This window comes from Vigna unguiculata, chromosome 1 (assembly GCF_037176805.1).
Source record: "Vigna unguiculata cultivar grain cowpea cultivar isolate G323 ecotype 2 chromosome 1, ASM3717680v1, whole genome shotgun sequence".
In the NCBI taxonomy this organism is placed as follows: domain Eukaryota; kingdom Viridiplantae; phylum Streptophyta; class Magnoliopsida; order Fabales; family Fabaceae; genus Vigna; species Vigna unguiculata.
In genome coordinates this window covers 38,419,533-38,442,213 of record NC_140792.1, presented here as the reverse complement: position 1 = coordinate 38,442,213, position 22,681 = coordinate 38,419,533, and the positions used below count along the sequence as shown (strand labels likewise).

Genomic DNA, 22,681 nt, shown 5'->3' with positions numbered 1-22,681 from the left:
ATAATCATTCTCATCTCTATACCTAATTAAATAATTAAAAATTAAGTATTATCCATATTCATATCGAGCCAATAAAGAAATTTTAAAAAAAATAAAAACAAATTCGAATAATAGTCCAGAAAAACGAATATTTGAATAATATAAAAAAAACGAATTTATTTATGACCTGTGTGAAGTATCAAAACCTGGACCTGTATATAACGCAATAATTGGTAGATGGTACTTTATTTTAAACCTAATTCAATAATTAATTATAGAACATTATTTTTACAGTAAAATCCTTTTAAGTTGAAATTACGTCTTAATAAAATACACTATGGATTAGTAAACACTAACAAAATAACGAATAAAATATGTATGCTTATTTTATTAAATAGTATGTTTTAATAGAATAAAAATAATTATTATCAAATAGTACATCATAAAAAAAAGTCAAGTAAATATTCGTTTATTTATGAAAATATAACGAATGAATTAATTTTTAAGATAATATAGATCAATACTGACAATAAATAATCTAAAAATCGTAAAGTGGCTCTAGTCTTCATTGCCACAATATATTTACGAAGAAGGGCAGATACATCTTACACAATCGCCTCGTTTGAAGAAAGATCATCTTTCACCAGACGTACCTCCATCCTAGCAAACCCTGGCTGCACTCATCCTGACGTTAGATGCAATACATTATTAAATGAATTTCATTGCCATTTTTTTCCAATTTAGTTAGTTCCATTAATACAATTTCGTTTGCTTATATTTTCTTCTAATCAACACCACACAAATCCACCCAACACAATGACAAGGAAAGTAAGAACTAAAGATTTGTATATTAAAAACGAATAATAATTTATTAAGTACAGTTGCTGCTATGGGAACTAAAAACCAAAAGAAAAAGACATGATAATATATATCTACATATCAGAAATGTATCTAACGCGTCAAATAATAAGGCCAAACTCACATGCACTGGCCTTTCAAAAAGTATCGACAAAGATAGTAATCTCTTCTCAGATTTCAAAATTGTAGGCCCAATGCCCTTACTTTCCTTTCATTATCTGTCACTACTCCCCAGTAAAAGTGGTGGCATCTGTTCTGTCACGACAAGGAAAATCATCGAGTATATATTATCAACAGAGTTCTCTTTCACGTCTCAGCTATATTATTGCCACAATAATCCATCGCCCAGGAGCATCCGTACGTCAAAAGGGATATAAACACACGCTTCCAAACCAATCCAAATTTTTTTTTAAAGCATCCGCTCTTTTGGAAATAGCCCAAGGCGTAAGCCTTTTATACTGCAAACTATGAAAGGGCGTGCTTCACCTCAAGCACCTCCATTGCATGAAGTACTGATTGCGCCAGAAAAAAAAAAAATAGTGGGATTGCAGAGAAATCCTTTTTTGTCTGTGCAGTACACCGTTCGCGTTCTAATACTTCAGCTCAGATAGGTGACTGGGGCACGAGCTCAAGATGGATGGGACATTTCTCCCACAAACTGGGGAAGATTTTTGGCCAGTCCCAGTGGAAGAATTCTCAGTTTGTTGCATCTGCGAAGAGTTCACTGATGAACTAACCTTGCTCCCCTGGGAATTTGTCTTCAAGTTGGCTCCACTAGGTGGAACTCCTGCAACTGTATTACCAAGAGACTGGTTGTTATTGAATAGTTGTTGCCCTTGGAGTGGCATGGACGATATGTAATTTCCACCAAAAGATATTTGGGTCTGACCCTGCAATACTCTCCCTTGATCCTGGGAAAAACTTTGGAGAGTTGGGGCAGTAGAAGTTACGATACACGGGTTATGAACAAGAGAATCTGGTGCTGCTACACAGATTCTTGACTGGGAGCCTTTAATCGAACTTTTGCTCTGAGTTTGAGTTTGTGAATAAACTGGGGATGTAAAAAAATTTGCACCAATTGCAGCATTAGTTGACGAGGCTTTATAACGAGTCGTCACCGCAGGTTGCTGCTGTAGCATTCCATGCTGCTGTTGAAGATGAAGCAGTTGTGACGGCTGTTGAGACTTTGCAGCATTACTAGAAGGAGGCAAACTTGTGGTTGTTGCAGTTGAAGAAATGGAACGACTAGGCCAGTTTCCATTCATGGGAGATGATACTAAGTTAAGATTCTTTGCTGAATTATCAAAAACCAGGGTTGTTGGTCCGTTGGTCGATGGCTTCCCGGAAGTGGCTTTTTCATCATCACGGTGGGAAGAACTATCCCCACTGTTGCCTTCTATAATGGGATACATCTTTTGTTGAGTTGCATGAGATGCACTTGCAGCATGATATCCTTGCCATGCAATATCTGGCAGGCTCTGAAATATCACTGGGTTCTGTGCCATGGTTGAGAAGTTAAGATTTGAAGGAACACTTGTCCCATTATATGCAGCAAATGAGATTGCATGTGGCTGAGATGGAATATGCTCAAGTCCCCCCATCAAAGTCTGTTGCTGCTTGTCACCAAAATTTCCACTGTTGCCACCAACACTGTCTGATGTTGTAGATGGCGTTAAAGAAAGGCCCAGTGGCTGAACTGGAATAGGGAAGTTTTGCCCAAATCCATTCTTTTGGGAGTAAGCTGTTCCACTTGCAGCAAATGGAGAATTCTCTCCGGCTATCCCAGTCTCATGCTTGCGAAGATGAGACTGTGAGATGTGCTGCTTTTGTGACTGCTGAAGTTGCATAGTTGTGGAGGACAAAATATGGTTGTTGTTACCTTGCATTCCCTGTGACTGCTTATGGGATGATGATGAAACACTAGATGTGCTTCCATTAAGATAACTAGGTTGAACCAGTGGTTGGGAGTGAGGGTGCTGTTGTGGATACTGAAGTGGGTGGAAGATCTGAGAAGAGTACAAAGGCCCATTGAGAATAGGTGTTGACTGTGCAGGGCTTGCACCTCTGATAGCTGCAGATGGTCCAAGAGGAGTTGAAAAGGGGAATGGATACCCACTATTCGGAACTATTGTCATGTATGGAGTATCATTGGCTGCCAAATTTGGGTAGCTAAAGCTCATTGAAGCAGCAACTGCTGGCAGTGTTGGGCCACCAAGAGATACACCTGGGGAACTTTGGAATTTATTAGACAACGAAGCATTGCTAGCGTTGTTCACACCACCAGCTGGACTAGAACCGGGTATTACAGATGCTTGATGCTGGCCAGGAGGGATTAGAAAAGCAGGACCATGCTACATTCAAAGTTAAAACACATGACTTACAGAATAAAATAGCCAATTTTCTATTATCTGTATGGAAAATACTGGAAAACAAGATCATACCACTATATTAGCAGAAGACCCTGGATGTTGACCTTGCTGAAGCATAAGCTGCTTCGTTTGCGTCATATCCACTGGGTTGGCAGGACCAGAACTTTTTTTAATAGCAGCAACACTAAAATCACTAGTGGTAGCCCATCCCTTCTCCGGTGTAGCACTATGGCTGACGCCTGGTGACTGTTTATGAAACTGCTTCCCAACAACTACACTTTCAGCAGAATGGACTTTGCTGAGCTTTGTGTCACAAATAGAACCAGAGCCAATTGCGGACGGCAAAAGGGTATTCATCTTTGTACACTGTTGGTGCATGAAGATGTTCCGAGCAATGTAACCATGACTTGCACATCTCTTTGGTCGAGGTTGAGACAGCACAAAGTTCCCATGCTGTATGTTTGAATTATGTAGAAATATTAATAACACAGGTCCATATTACAGGAAGAATGTGAGAAGGTTGACACTTGCAAGAACAAAGAAAGGACTTAAACAACTACTACAACATCCAATTAGGTGAGAAATAAAATTACTTGAGGGGCTGTCAATAATCCTGTTGTTTTATCTGTGTTCACAGCTGTCCCCAAGGGCGGCACGTAACTGCAAATCATAGTTATTGTTCTTAGAAAAAAGCAAAGGCCACTATATTCACGAGAGACCAACCGTCAATTAAAATCAGATACGGATCAAAATGACGAAAAGAAAAAGAAAAATATATTGTGAAAAAAATGAATGGTCTAGTACCCGAGGGGAGAGAACCCGCTTGGCCTTTCGGATACAGCCACTGACAAAGACATTGAACTACATTGAGCTGAAGAAGTAAAGAAGGGTAAGAGACCTCTATTCAACAAGAAAGCAAAATCAGAGTTTGCATGTGGTGCTGTATGCGTAATCATATCAATAAAAGGATAAAGGAAAATCTCTCAACCTACCAGTTTTCTCCAGTTTGGCATTTGTAGCGGTAGTAGTTGGTTGTTCCTTATTCCTGCCCAGCTCTCCTAATTCATGGTTAGTCGCTAGGTCATGATGCCCATTTGGCTTCTCCAAATCAACTTTCATTTTCACCTCTTCAATTTCTCCTAGTGTTTTCTCCTTCTTACTCAAACTTTCAACCCTGTCTTCGACCTTATTACTGTCTTCATCCCTAGACAAATTATCCCATTCTGATGATAAGGTCACAGGAGGGGGAGCCTGTAATTGGAACAAAGGCATTCGTCTTCATACACTTAACAGCAATACGCAAAGGGAGATACAGTAATAAAAATGCAAAAGAGAAATATCCTCACCATTAGATCAATCTCAAACTTGGGTTTGTCATTGCCCTCCGGAAAGTCATCGCATGTCCTACTAAAATCCAGCAACAAGATAATGGATTCAATAATCACTTACCTAAATAAGAAAATCAAACAACAATAGAACAAAAGTTGGGTATTCTTTTCTATAATTTCAATTCTCACCTTATAGTAGAAACACAATCATGTTTGTCGAAAACCAACTTGGATTCTGATTTTCCATCTACAGCATCACCACATCCACAACCTGGACTCAAACTATCTTCCTCCGCATCTTGTTTTGGACCCTGGGAAGACTCAATTCCATCACCACCAGACGTCCTAGGCGACACGGACGATGGTTTCTCCGTTTTCGCAGGTTGCTGGCTTTCAATTACGACTGACTCGGGAATTGAATTGTTCGGAGGTAGAATGCAAAAAGAAGAACTGTTATCTTCCACTTTCTTCGTCTCTGCCAATAAAAACGCCAACGAAAAAGGTGAATGGAGAGGAGGGTGAGGAGAAGAGTAAAGGACAAGAGGAAAATTCTTTATCTGATTCGAAAATTCAACCCACCAACATCAATGGCAGGGTAAGACGAAAGTGCAGGGGAATCACTTGCTTTATCCTTCTGCGAAGAAGAATAATCATGGTTCTGGGAAGCTCGTAAACTGTACAGAAGCTCAGCTATCTCAATCTCGATGTCCTCCTGATTCGACGAGGACGGTCCAATCGCTTTCTGCAAAAAAACTCATCCTATCAATTTTGTTTAAAAAAAAGACAGATCGGGCAAATAAATATTACAGAAATGCAAAAGTATCTCAGACCATCTTCTTCGGAAGAGAAACATTGGAAGAAGAAGGTGACGCAGCTTCAGCACTCTGCTCCTCTACCCAACTGTGATGGGGTCTTTTCACAGAAGCTGAGAGAAGAAAAATCCAAAAAGCAAAAATCAGTGGTGTCAGAGAGAAAAACCAAATATAAAAAGAATCAAGACAAAAACCTGAACGAGTCCTCCTGGGCACTGTGGCTCCGATCATCACTTCGTCGATTACGTTCCGTCCCCGGTGGTTGTGATCAGATGCGGACGACGCCGTATTATTAGAATGCAACCGCGCGTCTTGTTCATTCCCCACACTCTCTTCCTCGGTGCTGTGAGAGTTGCTCCCTCTCCTCTTCTTCGTCCATTCCCTCTTACTGTTATTATCATCATCGTCATTATTATCCTTTAACCTCATCTCCTGCACCTCCTCTGTCGAAACAGACAAATCAGAGACGCGTCACGAAAATTAAGAAAAAAAAAGGAGAAAAAGACAATTCATACGAGAAGTGGGTCGGAGGGGGATGTTAGGGTGACGGCGTCTGGGGAAGGCGTTTGCGGACATAGAGGACGATCTTCCTCTGGTTCGATCCATGGCGGATTTGCGGTTTGTTGTTGTTGTTGTTGTTTTTGTGTCATGAAATGTAAGGAAAGCGGCGAAAAATCAGAACGGTCGAATAGGATGCGGCAGCGGAATCCCAGCAGAAGCGGCGGCGTAAGGGTCGGATTCCTTTGAGACCGAAAGGAGTGGTGATGTTTTCTGCTGAAAAAATGCTCCCACTTCCTTCTCCCTTTCTTTTCGCTTTCCTATCACCTTGCTTCTCTCCCCTTTCTTTCTCTTCTTCTGTCCCTTCCCTTCTCTAACCAAACTATACACTTCACTTCTCCCTCCTTCTTCTCTTTTCTTTTATCAAACTAAAATAATAATAATAATAATAATAATAAATCAATATTTTAATCAAATCATCTTATCTCTCTTCCATTTTTTTTTTTTTTTATATATTTCGCTTTCACACTCACGCTCAAAACTCCTCGTCACTATAGAATACGGTTTCTCTCTCGATCGTGGCCGTTCATGGCTTGCCCATCGGACGGCTACGACCCTCATGGCTTGCCACTGCCTACATGGCACACACGTCCATGTCTGGTGGAATGTGATGTCAGCACTGCGCACTTTGCCATGTGTCAATTCATTATATCTTTTCTGTCAACTCACACGCGGTAAACTGGCGCGTGCTTCGAAAACGCCTGAGTGAAGATATTGCTGTGGGGTAGGGTACACGTGTCATTTTGTTGGAACCTGGAAGAAGTACGAAAATATCTTGTGGTATGCCACCGTAGATATTAAAAATATTTTGTATTTATTAATTTAAAACATAATCACGAATATGGTAACCGGTATTAATACTACTGTTGATTGTAGTTAATAAACTAATAATGAAATTTTTGGAACGTTTAGTTAATTTCTTTTTTACCCTTAATACTGTGTTTCTATATATTCTTTCACTTAAATTAAGGAAAACGTTTATATTTTTTATTTTGGTACAATGTTAAATAAAGTATTTATTAACTTTTTCATTTTTTCATCTCCCTCGACATATGTTAACAAAGATGAAAATAAGGATATAATTGAAAAAGGTTATATTATTTTAAAATTTAAAAAATAGCAGTTAAAAAGAAATACATTTTCCTGCTTAAACAATTATTGTGTAGGAAAGTATCATTCATTAATTATTTTCTGGCCCTACAAAAAGACCAACTGCCACACTCATTAAATTTTAGGATTTTCTTAAAGTGACATAGAAAATGACTTCGAGACAAACTAGGATTACTTGCTTCGGTTAGTGTAAATTTAAAATTATTAAGTTTTGAAGAGATAATTTAATTAAGAAACTGATATCATATATTGTTTAACTGACACTAAAAAAATTTCAATAAACGAAGTACAAAAATTATTAAAATGTTTATTTATTTAAAAGAAATACAAATAAACTAGTTCGTTAGTATTATTTTTAATGATATATCTTGCTTCTTTATAATCGATACTCTCATCTCATGATGAATATCTACTTTTATTTATTTATACTAAAAATCAATATCCATCCATTGAGTAGTTTTTAAATAAGAATAAACATAATAGTAAAGTATACTTAACATATTTAAAATTGAATATTATCTTATTGATAAATTTTGAAGTGAATTAGTAATGGCGCATTCATTCATATAAAAATTAGGTAATATTTGGTAGTTATTTTATAATTAGTTTTATCTAATAAGATGATTGTTCAGTCAAAAATATTATACTGGTAATATTAATAATAATAATAATAATAATAATAATAATAATAATAAAAATATGAAGATTGATCAAACCAAACAATTAATATAGGATAAAATTTTAATTAAATAAGGGATTAAAAAGAAAACACTCCAATTACATGAGGCAAATAAAACCATGTACGTTCTCGTCAAATAGATAAATTAATTAAGAATCTCTTAATCTTATAAACATAAAGATAATATAGTAAAGAAGATTGAAAACATACATACATGTTGTATTTATAGGTGGAAGACAATAAATAATAATAAATAGTAATAAATCTTATTCAAATAAAATAATAAATAGTTTATTCAAATAGAATAGTAATTTGTTTATTCAAATAAAATATTAAAAAGTAATAAATCTTATTCCAATAAAATTTATTGAAATAAAATAAAGTTAAAAAATTGTTTATTCATAAATAACATTTTATCTATAAAATTAATAGTTCATACAAATATATGAATGATACTAGGATTCTTTTTTATTTACATTATACTAAATATTTCCAACATGTTCTAGACGTAAATAATGTATGAAAACTGAAAAGGTGTGAATAACATGTCTTACTATGGTAAAATTGTATGTTTAGTAGTATTATTTTGTTATTTTATGAATCGAGTTGTTGCAATTAATGACCAGAAAGATATGAAACCTACCGAAGATAATAAAAATTCATGAAAATCATAATTTTTTTTTATCGACAATAAAAATCGAATAAATAAAGAAGTACTTGTGATACTTCAACCTTTTTAAAAAAAAACATATATGCATGTTATAATTATAATAGCATAAACCACTTTAGATCTCATAAAACCCTTATAACTCTTACAAAAAATTATCATATTTAATACACCTTTTGTAACTATTATTTATTATGCACTTGTAAATGATTTTAGAGTTAGTCTTTCACAGTATTGTTCGTATAATCATTGCGGTTTTCATTATGATTTCTGAGATCAAATTCTTTATTTGTTATTCCTGCATACCTGCATACAACTAACAAAAATAAAATACAATAGAGTAATAGACCTCTACCTTACACTAAGCTAAACTTGAGATATAAAGTTATTTTTGGATACTTGTGATAATGTTAATTTTTACCATTATCCAAGCTATATTTCATTAGCAAAATTATCTCTTCCAAAGCTTTTCACCTACTTAATCCTCAATTTTACCTAACTTTTGTAAATAAATACATTTTGGGTTACATTTATCTAAATATACCACTAATCCCCATTTTTTTGTGTCCTTTTTGTAGATGGGAAGCTTTGTCCAAAAATCCAGATTAATGAGTGACCCGGAATAGCAAGGAGAAGAAGAAAAATGTCAACAAGAAGCGCCTGGCGACACGAAGCAAGCGCCAGGCGAAACAGACCGCCAGTCAAGCGCCAGCCAGGCGCCCCTATTACGAACCGCCTGGCGGTAACTGGACACCGCCGGGCGGTAGCTGCTAGTTTTGCCCCCTGTTTGCTCGATATCGCCTGGCGGTGAGACCCTTCCGCCAGGCGCCAGTGTTCGCTGATGTGGCAAGTTGGCTCCTTTTCTTCTGTTTTCGCGAGGGGAAAAGGATCTTTGGCATTTTGGAGGCACGAAGAACACATTTGGAGAGCTTGGAGGAGTGTTAGGACTTGTGGGAACAGCTCCATCTTCCTCTTTGTATCTCTTTCTCTGCCATCTCTTCCATTTTTAAGCTTGAGCTCTCCATGGCAATGGAGAGCTAAACCCATTTTTGTTGGGGTTATATGTAGCCACGAAACTCTTGTGTAAATGCAAATGTTTTGATTATATATATGACTCTTTCATTAATTGCTAGTCTTCTTATTTCTTCACTTAAAGCTTGCATTGATTTAGCCATCTCTTGCGTGATTTTTGGTTCATGGGGTGTGAAAATATCTTTTGAAACCTAGATTTGGAATAAGAGAACTCAATGGAGCTTGTACCTAGGAATGGGGCTTGACCCATTGGTTGTCTTAAGCCTTTGTGCATAAAGCAAATTTGCTTATTAAGAGTTCAAGGAATTGACTTTTAATAAGGAAATTTAGGCTCAATCTATTAAGGAATTAGGGTTTGAGTAATATTGTGGGTTGACATTAGCATATTAATGAAGAGGATGTTAAATTGTAGTTGCATGAGAGCATAGTTGGTGAATTCTAACCCCGGCAATATCAAGTCATATCATTTCTAATCTTTTCCATTCACTAAGTGTCTTTAACTTCCAAAGTTCAATTTTAATTATTTATGCAAAGTTTAATTTCATACATTAAAACTCAAAATATGGATTTATTCGTTAGTTTAAATTAGTCACTAATTACGCAAATATTTAGTATACACGAGTCTCTTGGGAAACGATATCCCGATCTTACCGGTTACTACTTGCGCGACTTGGTACACTTGTCAAAGTCCTAACAACTTGCAATACAAGTTTTCGAATAATAAATCCTAATCAGAGTATGGGATTGCACTCATCACCTTATGTTGCTCACATAATGTGTTAGTCGCTCAAGCAACGTGGTATATAGCTCAAGCGACAAGTTGTAACTTTAGCAAGAGAGATGCTAAGACAATTTTCTTTCCTTTGAAAGCATATCATTCATGTGTTCTATAGTCAAGCAATATGTCTTGTGGCTTAAGTGTTGTGTTGGATATTTCACACATGGTTTAGGAGCTCAGGTGCTACGTTGGGCAATCAAGTTCTGAGTTAGCTACTCAAGCTACCAAAGGCAGTGAAATTTTTTTATGAAACTTGTTAAATTCTTCCAACAAGTGGATGTCACCCAAGTAATGAAGTGGTTGTTAGAGCAAGGAGAGAATGGAGAGGTTGTTGCTTTAGTTTATTTTTTCTTAAGTGATGGTTGTTGCTTTTGGATTCATTTTACTTGTGTCACTTAAGCGAAAATAGAGGTTAGTTGATGAGGTTATTGAACCGAGAGGAACTCACTTAAGTAACATTATGTTGAATCGATGATGTTATGCCTTGATGTTATGATGTCTCACTTGATAATACATCACGCTTTATGTTATAATGTCTTGATTATGTCATGCTTGATGTTTATATTAATGTTTATGATAATGGTACAATGGATAAAAGCATAGATTGATTATATATGTTTTAGATAAATGTATAATTGATGTTGAGATACATGATATGATGTATACATGTGATGTGCCAATTTGGATGATCCTTTTTGGGTGATACATCCTATTTGATCACTCATGTACATGAATATGAATTTGCTATAATAAAGTTTGATCCTAAATGAGTCACCTGATTTAGTGATTGCAAACCCTTTATGAGTAATTTAGGAATAATAAGGATGGTATCAAGTACTGGATGATAAATTCATAACTCATGCTGAGAGTATTTTGACATAGACAATATTTCAATTAGTGAGAAAAAGAAAAAGACTTACATATAAATTAATAGCAGGTATACATGTGACATACATTTTAAGAAAACATTACTGTTAATATATATTTCTACTATAATCATATTTAGTATAGGAATAATTTTTATACATGTGACACAGTAAAAGCGAAAATTCTTCCAAAAGTACATTTTGTTATGTATTTTTAATTTATTTTGTTTGAAAGATTTATATTTACATACATGTGTGTTATCATGGATATAGCTTTATGATGTGTTACAATATATTGTTTAATATTAGTAGTTAATATTACAAATCATCTTCTTTTAACTTGTTTATAGAAATTATAGGTTCATCATGGGGTTGCTTTGAGAAGTGAAGTCGCACATTTACATTGTGTTTAGATGAAGCATTTCAAAAATGTTGAGCAATTGAAATGCATTGTATTTGAATTACTTGCAATTAAATTTCCTTCATTTTCTAAATAATTTGTTTGGATAAATAAATTAAAATACCTTACATTTAAATTTCTTGTTTGGATAAAACAATTGAAATTCTTATGAGATAAAATTTTATTTTAACACTGTTTATTTTAGGTTTAATTAGTTTTTGTTCATGATAAAATTGGAAACGAGCTTGACGACCCAGATAGGCCAGGCCGACCCGACTACCCAGTTCGACCTGGTCTACCTGGGTCATTGGCCAAACTTAGCCCCACTAGGTCGTCGGACCTGCCTAACCTGTCTGGGTCGTTGGACCCGTTTGTCTAAACAAGCATGTCCGACTAGTTTGTGTCATTGGCTTGTCCGGCTCAACTAGGTCGTCGGGTCAGTCGGTACCGCCAGGTCGTTGGGCCGGTCTAGGTCGTCAGGCTGATCAGGCCCGTTTAGGTCATCAGGCCAATCGAGTAAATCTAGGTCATTCGATCACTCGAGCCCGCCTAGGTCATTAGGTCGGTCGAGCCTATCAAGGTGGTTAGGCTCGTCTAGTGGCTTGGCCGACGGGGTTATCGGGCACGCCTGATATTTTTGGGTCGTCAGGCCCCCCGACCCATTTGTGTCGTCGAGCCAACCCAATTCGTCTGGGTCGTCGAGTCCACTTGACTTGTTTTGCTCGTCGAATCGTCAGCCAGGTTCGTCGAGCCTGCCTTTGGATGAGGCCAAATTGACAACTCTACCTGAGAGTCTAGAGTTTGAGGTTGAGTGAGAAGAATTTCAAATTCTACTTATTTTGAGGGTATTTGAATTTCTACTAATTTAGTTAATTGAAATACCTCTAAAAATTACTTACATTTTAAATACTTTTTAATTTCTCTATCCAAAAAAAATATTTTATTAAAAAAATATAAATTTTTTAAAAAATAAATTATTTCGTTAAAATACTTCATCCAAGTAAATTCAAAATGCTACTACAAGGTACGCCAAGTTTGGCTTTCATTGATGAATGATTAATGTCCACTTTCAGCAACTCATGAGAGTGAGAGATCAATTGAACTTTGATAACGTAAAACCAATTATACAAAAGTGGATAATCTTATTCTTCAAACTTTGAATGCTCTCATTTGCCGCTGTTGAGTGTTGAATGTCCAATTCCGAATACCTAAACGTGATAAACACCACGGTTCTAACTTCAATCATTTTTTCGAATTAAAGACTAGAAATTTTGATGGTTAAGTACCCTTTATTTGGTGCTAACTTATAATATTATCACACGTCTAAGATTCATTGTATTAAACTAATAATAAAAGAACTAAAAGTTTAATAATCAATGGTGATATTGGGTTGTAAGTCACAACAACTATATATATAGGAAGCGTAGCGTGAAGTGAAATAGAAACTTGGTGGATTTTTTATTCTTTTTGGTTCTTTTATCAATTACTATCAATTGTCAAGGTACATATTTTTATTTGACGGTTTCCACCAAAGAAAAGGTTACGTTAATTATTACATTCTAGAAAGAGAATCCGCGGATCCTTCACCCATCACGTCAATTTGAATCAATTTTCTTCCCATTCATGCATACTTATATAATGATTCATGATGTTACTTTTATTATTATATTAAAGAAAAGGGTCATCTTTAATATATTTTTTTATTGAGTCAATAATACTATTTAAAGTTTTTAAAAGGTTAAATAGTTTAGTTTTTATACAAAATTGTTTAATTTTAAAAATAAAATTAACTTTTGTATGCTTCATCACTCTGACTTTTACATACGAGGGAAATATGGAAATAATAGTACGAAACCAATCCATTGTATGTATAAATAGTAAAATAAGCGCAAAAGTTTAGATTTCAGTCACGAGTACTTGAAACATTTTCGGACAATATGGTTAGGTACGGTGATTGACTAATTTTAGGTATTTGCACTATCATGATATTGGAGGATTTTATGAATAATAAAAGTTATTCATTTTTCACTTAGTGATGTGTCGTTTTGGGTGAAATTTTTAAAAGTAACTTTTAGTTATTTTTTAAATCGTTGATTTAGGCAATTTTAGGGATGCTGGAAGTGAGTGAAAATGATGATTAAAGTTTTGTAGTCTTTTTTCACAACAAATTAAAGGAGAGACTAGGATTTCATTTGAAGAATGTCTCGTTCATTATTCTTTTGGTATCTACAATTTCTCTTGGTCTTTATCTTTTCTAGCAAGTCCAAAGACGATTAACCATCGTTCAGCTAATCCTTGTTGTCAGTATCAATAGCTGCGCATTGTCACTCGTAATTGGAAGTGTCACTGGTTTGGTCTGAGTCGTCATCAATTTCGTCTTTTTTCCATTGATGGGTTTGGAGTTGTGATAGAGATTTTGTGTTGGATGTGGAGTGGGGAGCGTCAATCCACCAATATGAGAAATAAGTTGTTTTTGAAGGTAGAATCCACAATCTTTGTACTTCGCTAGCATCTAAGGTGGTCACCGACGAAGATCGTTGCTGTTAGAGTAGTGGCTCGCGAGATCAATGTCTCCTTTTCTTGTTCCGCGTGAAAACCCTTTATGTTAATACAATATCACTATATCAATGACCACCACATTAAATATCTTTTTGTATATAACTATATGTCTTATCTTTGTAATATTTTGCACATAAGGACGTTCTTCTCCAATTAATTAGTTTCTTCAACTGTAAATTATTATTCCCAATAAAATATTAATTTTCATTAATTATTTCACGAAATCATACCACTAAAACACATTTAAAAGGGTCATCTCAATACCACAGTATCAACAACCCCATTAAATATCTTTTTTTGTTAATTTTTTTCTTTTTAATATTTTCTACACATGAAACTTCTTACTTAATTTAGTATTTTTTTAACATCAAATAATTATTCTTGATACGATATTAAAATTGTTTTAAGAAACAAACGTCCGCTGATAAATACAAATGCACATTTAAAAAATTTATCTTAATACCACATTATCAATAATTGACCCCACATTCCAAATATGAGATAAGAAATGGTAGGAGAAAGATCCACTTGTCTTATTTGTTTATGATTTTTGTGAATATTGATTTATGTACATGCTCATTAAAATATAAAATGAAGCTTTTAAACGGTTTTAATTATATTCAGTTGTTAATTAATAGTTTCTACAAGCAAAGTACACATGCATGAGCATGACAACAACAGAAATTAGTAAAATACTTTATTTATTTATTCATTTATTAAAGTTAGCTTGCATTGTTGACCTAATCTTCTTTTTTCTGCGTATATATATAATATTAAAACATTAAAATGTATTAGTGGGTAACGAACCGATTCGTTCAAAATTAAAATAATGAAATAATAGTTAACTAATTAATTTAATATGTTGAATCAAAGTTGCCTTACTCCAAAGAACCAACTAGAAATACCATACTTTTATGTGAATATGATGTGGAGTTGGCAACCGTTGATTGTTCCACGTTGGAGTAACATTATAAATAATAATCTTGATTTTTGTGTATCAGTAGAAATTAAGCTTAAGAAACCTGTCTATTTAACTAAACTAGACTCCTTTACAATGTTTAGCTCAAAATTTATTCAATATTGTATTCAAAAAATATGAAAGTCACCATGATTAGAAAAATTAAATATTAAATCTTTTCCCAAGCACTTTGAATGTGTATGGCGTGTTTTATTCGATAGAATTTCAAATATATCTGTTTGGTTTCACGTTGGAAAGACTCGGAATCAATTTTCGATACATATGAGATAATCAAAATACCGTTATATTAACGATTAAGAAGTGATATATTAAAAAAACGTATCACTAAAAAAGATACCTTTAAACGGAATTCAATAAAAAAAAAAAAACTCATTATATTTAGGAGAATTCAAATATAAACTCCAAACATTTAAACATACTAAATAATAAATACATTATGATAATTTGGTAAAAGGTATATTTTATTTTGATAAACCGTTTGCAATATAAAAACATAAAGGGGAATCACTGCGAGAAAAAAAAAATCAAAATTCGTTTGGACTATTCTAAACTTTCTACAATCATTTTAGTTGCAGACTTTCTACACCATTATTTAGTTCCTCTCCTTAGCAAACAAAAAAACTATAAATTAACTTTAGTCACTCTTATTTTCTCTTCATTCTTTCACTGACATTGTGATAAAATAATTTTTTTACTCGTACTAAACGCCAAAGTAAATGATTTTGTAAAATAATACATGAGTTGAAAAAAGGCAATAACTAATAGTGAATGCTAATAATAATCCCAACCACTAATTAAAAGTATTTTCAGTTTCCATAAGTATAGTTTTAAACTTTATTCAAATATCAAATAATCCTACCATACACAAGAAACTATTTAGTTGAGTATAATACAAATTAATGCAGAACTAGTATACACTACTTGTATCCAAATATTACCTTAAGGAAAACTTCATGAGAAATTCGTGGACTGTTTTATGATATGATTCCTATAAGCTGATGCCCAATTAAATGAGACCTTCAATAGGGCTTTTCTTCCTGCACGCCCAAATTTTCTTTCTACACCTCCTAAATTCATATATCCCAATTTTATCCCTTATAAATTTGTAATCAAATATGAGAAGTTAACCTTCTCTTCAACTTCTCCCATTGTGGTGGGGTGTGTTGCGTTTGAGATATTTTTCAGGCTACGGAATGCATAATTCAAAATACATTATCGGATTTTGAAAACATGTTTCATATTAAACATTTTGTAATATCTTTGTAAATATGTACATTTTGTTTTGAACAATCCCGAATATAATTCCAAGTCCGGTTCCGGTGTGACATTACAAAAAGACGAACATATTTTCTGGAATATCTGATCCAAAGTGTTTCATCATATTTAGGAGTGTATTCCGAATTGTTTAATCCGGAAGTGATCATTTGCTTAGTTCTTAAAGCCCCAAACCAGAAAAGAATAGTTCAGATGATCCCAGCGATCTTGTACGGGCTTTCCTTCTCTCGCCGGTGCCAGTCTCTTTTCTTGACCCCTATCATCTTTATATTTTTATAATCAAATCTTTTGATAAAATTTAGGAATGTTAAGATAAAATGTTAAATATATTTTTATTTTATAAATTTTTATGTAAAATTTTAATTTATTATCGTCTGAAACTTTAATACATTTTAATTCTCAACTTTAACGTAGTTCCTTTAAACAGATTTTATAAATCTATAGATTTGTACAAATGGATTGTTATTGTTTGTTGTGTTCTGTTGCAGTGATTTAGAATGTGAAGACAGATTTATAAGATTGTATAAAATCTTCATCCTTGCTAAAATGCGAAGATTGGAAAGATAACAAATGATTTTACCATTTAACCATCTTTTATACTTTCTTTATTTCATAATATTTCAAATATTAATAATTATAAAATATATTATTTTTAAATTATAATAAAAATAAATATTATTTATAATTATATACAATTACTATTATTTTGATTATTATTATTATTAATTTATTTATTATTATTACTATTATTTTATATATATATATATATATATATATATATATATATATAAATAATAAAATAATAATAATAAATAATATATTTATATGCATAATGTATTATGAAATGTATATAAATCCACACAAATTCATCTTCATACCCTTTCTCAAATCCATCTATCCATATAAACACAGTCTAAATGAATTAATATAATCATTTTAACCTAATTACATTGTTTTTTTCATGTGTCAAATACGTTTTTCAATATGTTTAAACGGGAACATATAAGATATCATAAACAACTCAAATGTTAGCAAAAAAGACGTTTACATATTTTAAATATAAATTAAAGTAATTGGATTAAAAAAACTAGGGTTAAATATGTTTTTGATCCCTTAACTTTCAGTGAATTTTGGAATTAGTCCATTTTGAAACTTTGAACCAATTTAGTCCTTCATCTTTTGAAATACGTAGATTTAGTCCTTTTAATCAAATTTTGTAAAGTTTATTTGACATTTCAAGCGCGTTTCACAATAGTATTTGACTTAACATTAAAGCAAAAATGTGTCAAACAATATAAACAACTCAAATACAATCCTAAAATGCGTACGAAATATCAAATAAACTTAACAAAATTTGATTAAAAGGACTAAATCCACGTATTCCGAAAGATGAAGGACTAAATTGGTCCAAAGTTTCAAAATGGACTAATTCCAAAATTCACTGAAAGTTAAGGGACCAAAAACATATTTAACCCAAAAAACTATATCCATCAATTTCTAATGTTTACGAAACAAACTATATTAAATTTTGAAATAAAAACAAATTTTAATTTCACATCAAAACTCAAAAATTAAAAATATTATATATATTTTTTACCTACAGAAAAAAAAAATGTTGGGAGGGAGAGGGTGAGGGGGGCCATGGCCCCCTATACGTACACTATGGTCCGCCCCTGCCATGCATCATCTTCCATATCCTTTCTGCATCACGTTTTTCAGCTGACACAACTTTTCAATCCATTGTCAATCCTCACACCCGAAGCCTACATTGCTCAATCAACCCCCCTTCACCAGAGAAGGTGTTATGAAGGTTAACTTCTCATATTTTATCATAAATTTATATATATGAAATGCGATATGTCAGTTTAGGGAGGTGCAGGAAGAAAAGCCTCCTTCAAGATCCAACAAGTTTATGCACACAGAAAATACCAGAAAATAGTCAGCTTTTATATGTTGTGCCTGGGCCAAAGCCTGCCTTGTAGGTTGACAGGGAAGACTAGCCCAAAAAGGCTGCACACAAATGAAATAGGCCATCAGCTGATTATATTCCCTACTGGGCTACTATTCTCACCCTTCTTTCGGCTCTTTCACCCTTACTTACTGTTCTCTTTACACTTCTCACCTTTACTCCTATTTATTTCATACTGAGGTGGGTTCAACAAAATAATAGATTTATTAATATTTTGAGGTACAAATAAAGAACTCTACGCATAGATCACAACAATTAAATTAATTAATCACCTTTAAATCATTCTTCTGTCATCCTTTTAAATAATAAATACTTTCAATTGAATACAGTGTAAGAGTAAAAACCTTCTTGAACTTCTACAAGGTGATATATTTTCTTAAATTTCCAATATAAGTGGTACAGTTGTTTTTGAAGTAAACTGCGAGGTTTTGTAGTAGGTAAGAATGGGTATAACTCTTGTGGGTTTTGTAGTAGGTAAGAAGTGGGATTTGTAGTAGGTAAGAATGGGTATAATAACTCTCGTGGGTTTCATTTGCCAGTGAACAAGTGTTTTTTATCAAATTTGTTTAAGGAGTTCAATGTATATTAAGTTTGAACAAATTAATATAAAAAAAAATTTACTTAAATTTTTCCTTTTAAGCACCCCGTTGTCTAATTGACCAACTGGTTGAAGATTAGAGTAAAATGACAAAAAATATTATGTTTGTGTCTTAAGTATCAATATGTTTACTAACTAATTCACGAAGATAATTTATAGTGAAATCATTTAATTTCAAATAATAGTTTACTTAGTTTATTTTTGTAACAAAAAATTAATAATTTTTTTTAAATATGTTTTTGTCTCTTAATTTTTCGAATTTTTTTTTTAATTTTTGTTTATTTTAGTTGTACTTTAAAAAATATATAAATTTAGTTATTCTAACTAAATTTTATAAAATTTATTTAACATTTAAAATTTTTTTTTCTGTCAACATTAAAATATAAATTTATTAAATGAGATAACTAATTCATATACTATCACAAGATGATGAATATAAAATATTAGATAAATTTAATAAAATTTATTTAAAAATTTTAAATTGACATATTTTTAAGATTGAAAAATTAAATTGAACTAATATTTAAAAAAGAAATCAATTACAATTGAAAATTAAAGTACAAAATCACATTTAACCTTTTTTTTTTATCAAATTGGATCCCTTTGACTCCGCCTTATATATTCAACTCAACTGATTCAGTGCCCACATGTGTAACTCTCAGGCCAATCCATGTGTTTTTTTCAGTATCAGTCTCTTCATTAACCATCCTTAGATACGCATTAATTGAAATAAGTCAGAAGTAAACACATTAATTATTATTGAATGTTGCCCAATAAAATAAATTATGATACCCCTTAAAAAATAAAGTAGAATCATAAAAAGTCATTTCCAAAGATAAAACAAATTAGTTCCAAAGACAAGTAAAATCATGACCAACATTTGGATTTGCATAGTGGAAATCATTAAAAAAAAAAAAAAATAGATGATAAGGTAACAATGAAACTGAAATTTCCTATTTTCAAAACTTCCCGAGTTCAAAATTGCTCATCTTAAAAACGAATGAACTAAAACCAAGCCCTTAAAATCATGGAGATCAAAATCGAGTTTACACAGTACTAGGGATGAAAAGTGTGATTATAAGGTAATATATTGTTTATAATTCCTTATTGTTTTCAAAGTTTTTAACTTATTCATGTGTTATATTATAAAACAACTAACAATTCCTCCAGTTTATCATTATTTATAAACTACATTCAAAATTGAAAATGTAGCAAGAAAAATTTGCTAATTTAGATAAAAAAAAAAAAAAACCTCAGTCTTGTGCATCAAAGTCCAGCAAAAGATACATGAATTAAGGTAAGCCATTATTTCTATGAAAAAATACACATCAAATTTTCTCTTTTGTGCACGTCCTTTTCCACCCAGGTGATAAAAAAGAATATAATAGTTTAAAGTTTAGTGACACGTTTGTTTTGCGTTTCTTTTTTAACTGTAGACGGTTAATTCAGACAAAACTCTACAACATTATGCTAACACAAGAATAAACAGGTAATATGAGTAGAAGCTGCATAAAAGTTTAGGAGGAAAACTCACTCGATTTTCTACGTTCTGGAAACGTCACGGAAGATTCTGAGATCATCCTCCACATCTCAGTGGTGTGCAATACAAAAAAAAAAAAGCTGGCAACAATAATTAAAATTTAAAAGGAAACTCTAACGAACTCACTCCAAAACACGAATTTATGAAAAAAAACAAGAGGAACACAATGACCAACCTTAAACATATATTAGGTAGCAGAGAAGCGACTGATATGGCGAGTTCAGCGCTTCCCGCAAAATAACACCCCACTTGCACGTGCAAACACACGTCTAACACGTAAGACTCTCACCACGCACTCTGCAACAATAGTAAACTGATGTAAGTGGCAACACGGGTAGTGTAGTGTAGTGACTAGAAGATGTGGAGTGAAATAAATAATTGTTAATCTGTGAATTAAATATGCACAACAAAAACAAAAGGCAATAATAAATAAATAGACACACTAATAAAAAAATAGAGGAAGAAAAAGATCAACGACAAGGATGAAGAAGGACCGTGTATGTAGAACCATTATAACTACCCCATTGCCAAACACACCTTTCACTCCCAACCTCTGCTTCTAGCGCACTCACCACCACAACAACAACGCACGCCAAAACTCTACACAATGGAGCTTAGCAAAGTAACGCTCGAGATCTTCTCCAAACTCGAGCAGCAATGGCTTTCCCACTATGAAGCCACTTCCAAAACCCGCATTCTCAGTATCGACGGCGGAGGAACCACCGCCATTGTCTCTGGGACGGCCCTCGTCCACCTCGAGGACCAGATCCGAGCCCATACCTCCGATCCCCACGCGCAAATCGCCGATTACTTCGACATCATCGCCGGAACCGGCATTGGGGCCATCCTCGCAGCCATGATCACCACCGACGACGGCTTTGGCCGGCCTCTCTACACCGCCCGCGACGCTGTCCACTTCGTCGCCGAGAGCAACGGTGAACTGTTCAAGCCCAAGCGCGCCGGCGTGTTCCGCCGCCGCCGCAGATTCTCATCGCGGAGCATGGAAAACGCGCTGAAGCGGGTTTTCCAAAGAAAAGAGGAAGAGCGACGGTTGTTGACTATGAAGGACACGTGTAAGCCTCTGCTCATCCCTTGCTTTGACCTCAAGAGTTCTGCGCCATTTGTGTTCTCCCGAGCCGACGCGTCCGAGTCACCGAGTTTCAACTTCGAGCTCTGGAAGGCGTGCCGAGCCACTTCTGCCACGCCTGGCCTCTTCGCGCCCTTCCATTTCGCCTCCGTCGACGGTAAGACCTCATGCGCCGCTGTTGACGGCGGCCTGGTGATGAATAATCCTGCCGCTGCGGCCGTCACCCACGTCCTCCACAACAAGCGCGACTTCCCGTCGGTGAACGGTGTGGAGGATCTCCTCGTGCTCTCGATCGGAAACGGAGCGCCGGCTAAGAGAGTAAACACCGCCGGTGAGTGCTCCACATCGACGGTGGTTGACATTGCGCTCGACGGCGTTTCCGAAACCGTTGACCAGATGTTGGGGAACGCCTTCTGTTGGAATCGTACGGATTATGTCAGGATTCAGGTACGCCATTAATGCTCTCTGTAATTGAAATTCGATTCAGTTAATCGCCTCGGTCTCAGTGAACTGAACTCTACTTCCTCATTCTAATCAAATTGCAATATAACCATTTTCTTTCACGTTGTGTATCACGGAGTTAATTGACGGCGTCTGATGATGCAGGCTTTTGGTTTGGGAGAAGGAAAAGAAGAGAAGGTGCTGAACGAGAGAGTGCTGGAATCGTTACCGTTTGGTGGAAAACGATTACTGCAGGAAACTAACGCTAACAGAATCGAGAGCTTCGTGCAACGTCTTGTTGCTACCGGAAAGACTAGTCTGCCACCTAGTCCCTGCAAGGTGCCGCCGTAAGAAACTCGCTAACGGCGTTTTTTTTAATATTTTTACGCTTTGACTTGTATCAAGATTAGGCCACGATTAAAAAAGGTCCTGAAGTTTTTTTTTTTTTATCTGTTGTTGTCGGAGTGAATAGCAGTTAATAAAAATGACATGGTAGAGCTTCCCTCTCTCGTGTTTCCGGTTTGGTTCCCTTGATTCTGATTTTGACTAACTTGGACGGGTGAAAGTTGTGTCAGACATTATTTCTTATTTCCAAACGGAGACATGATTTTTCGAGTTTTTTCTTCTTTTTTTGTTTGTAATTACGGTTTCTTTTCTGGGACATGTTTTAGTAAACGGTGATTACAGTTCCATGTGACTGTTAATTCCCAAAATGGCTGCGTGATTCGCGGATTTGGAGCACCACGACTACGCTCGTGATCAATCACTTTTTCATTTCAAGATAAAATTTGAAACAA

At 34.3% G+C, this 22,681-nt stretch overlaps 2 protein-coding genes and 1 long non-coding RNA gene across 9 annotated transcripts; 1 reads left to right on the top strand and 2 right to left on the bottom strand.

The window, feature by feature from the left end:
* Positions 1-808: 808 nt before the first annotated feature.
* On the bottom strand, positions 809-6,250 carry LOC114174089 (protein TIME FOR COFFEE-like). 6 transcript variants are annotated; one of them, XM_085672437.1, is made up of 11 exons: positions 5,862-6,250; positions 5,541-5,778; positions 5,365-5,459; positions 5,114-5,276; positions 4,724-5,009; positions 4,553-4,610; positions 4,199-4,457; positions 4,011-4,104; positions 3,800-3,866; positions 3,279-3,659; positions 809-3,188 (listed from the first exon to the last, which is right to left on the bottom strand). In XM_085672437.1, the coding sequence occupies exons 1-11, from the start codon at positions 5,994-5,996 to the stop codon at positions 1,428-1,430; spliced, it is 3,537 nt and encodes a 1,178-aa protein (XP_085528563.1). In that variant the 5' UTR covers positions 5,997-6,250; the 3' UTR covers positions 809-1,427. The 6 variants fall into 6 exon arrangements, with proteins under 6 accessions (XP_085528563.1, XP_027914651.1, XP_085528562.1 ...); XM_028058850.2 differs by having other exon boundaries at positions 5,541-5,789; positions 5,862-6,249; XM_085672436.1 differs by having other exon boundaries at positions 4,553-4,613; positions 5,862-6,249.
* Positions 6,251-17,132: 10,882 nt separating this feature from the next.
* Positions 17,133-21,035, bottom strand: LOC146888967 (uncharacterized). 2 transcript variants are annotated; one of them, XR_014994503.1, is made up of 4 exons: positions 20,894-21,035; positions 20,532-20,653; positions 20,351-20,436; positions 17,133-18,034 (listed from the first exon to the last, which is right to left on the bottom strand). It is a non-coding gene; the product is annotated as an uncharacterized LOC146888967 (long non-coding RNA). The 2 variants fall into 2 exon arrangements; XR_014994505.1 differs by having other exon boundaries at positions 20,851-20,990.
* LOC114173371 (putative inactive patatin-like protein 9) lies at positions 20,852-22,418 on the top strand. Its single transcript, XM_028057718.2, has 2 exons — positions 20,852-21,890; positions 22,050-22,418. The coding sequence occupies exons 1-2, from the start codon at positions 20,964-20,966 to the stop codon at positions 22,233-22,235; spliced, it is 1,113 nt and encodes a 370-aa protein (XP_027913519.2). The 5' UTR covers positions 20,852-20,963; the 3' UTR covers positions 22,236-22,418.
* Positions 22,419-22,681: the final 263 nt, after the last annotated feature.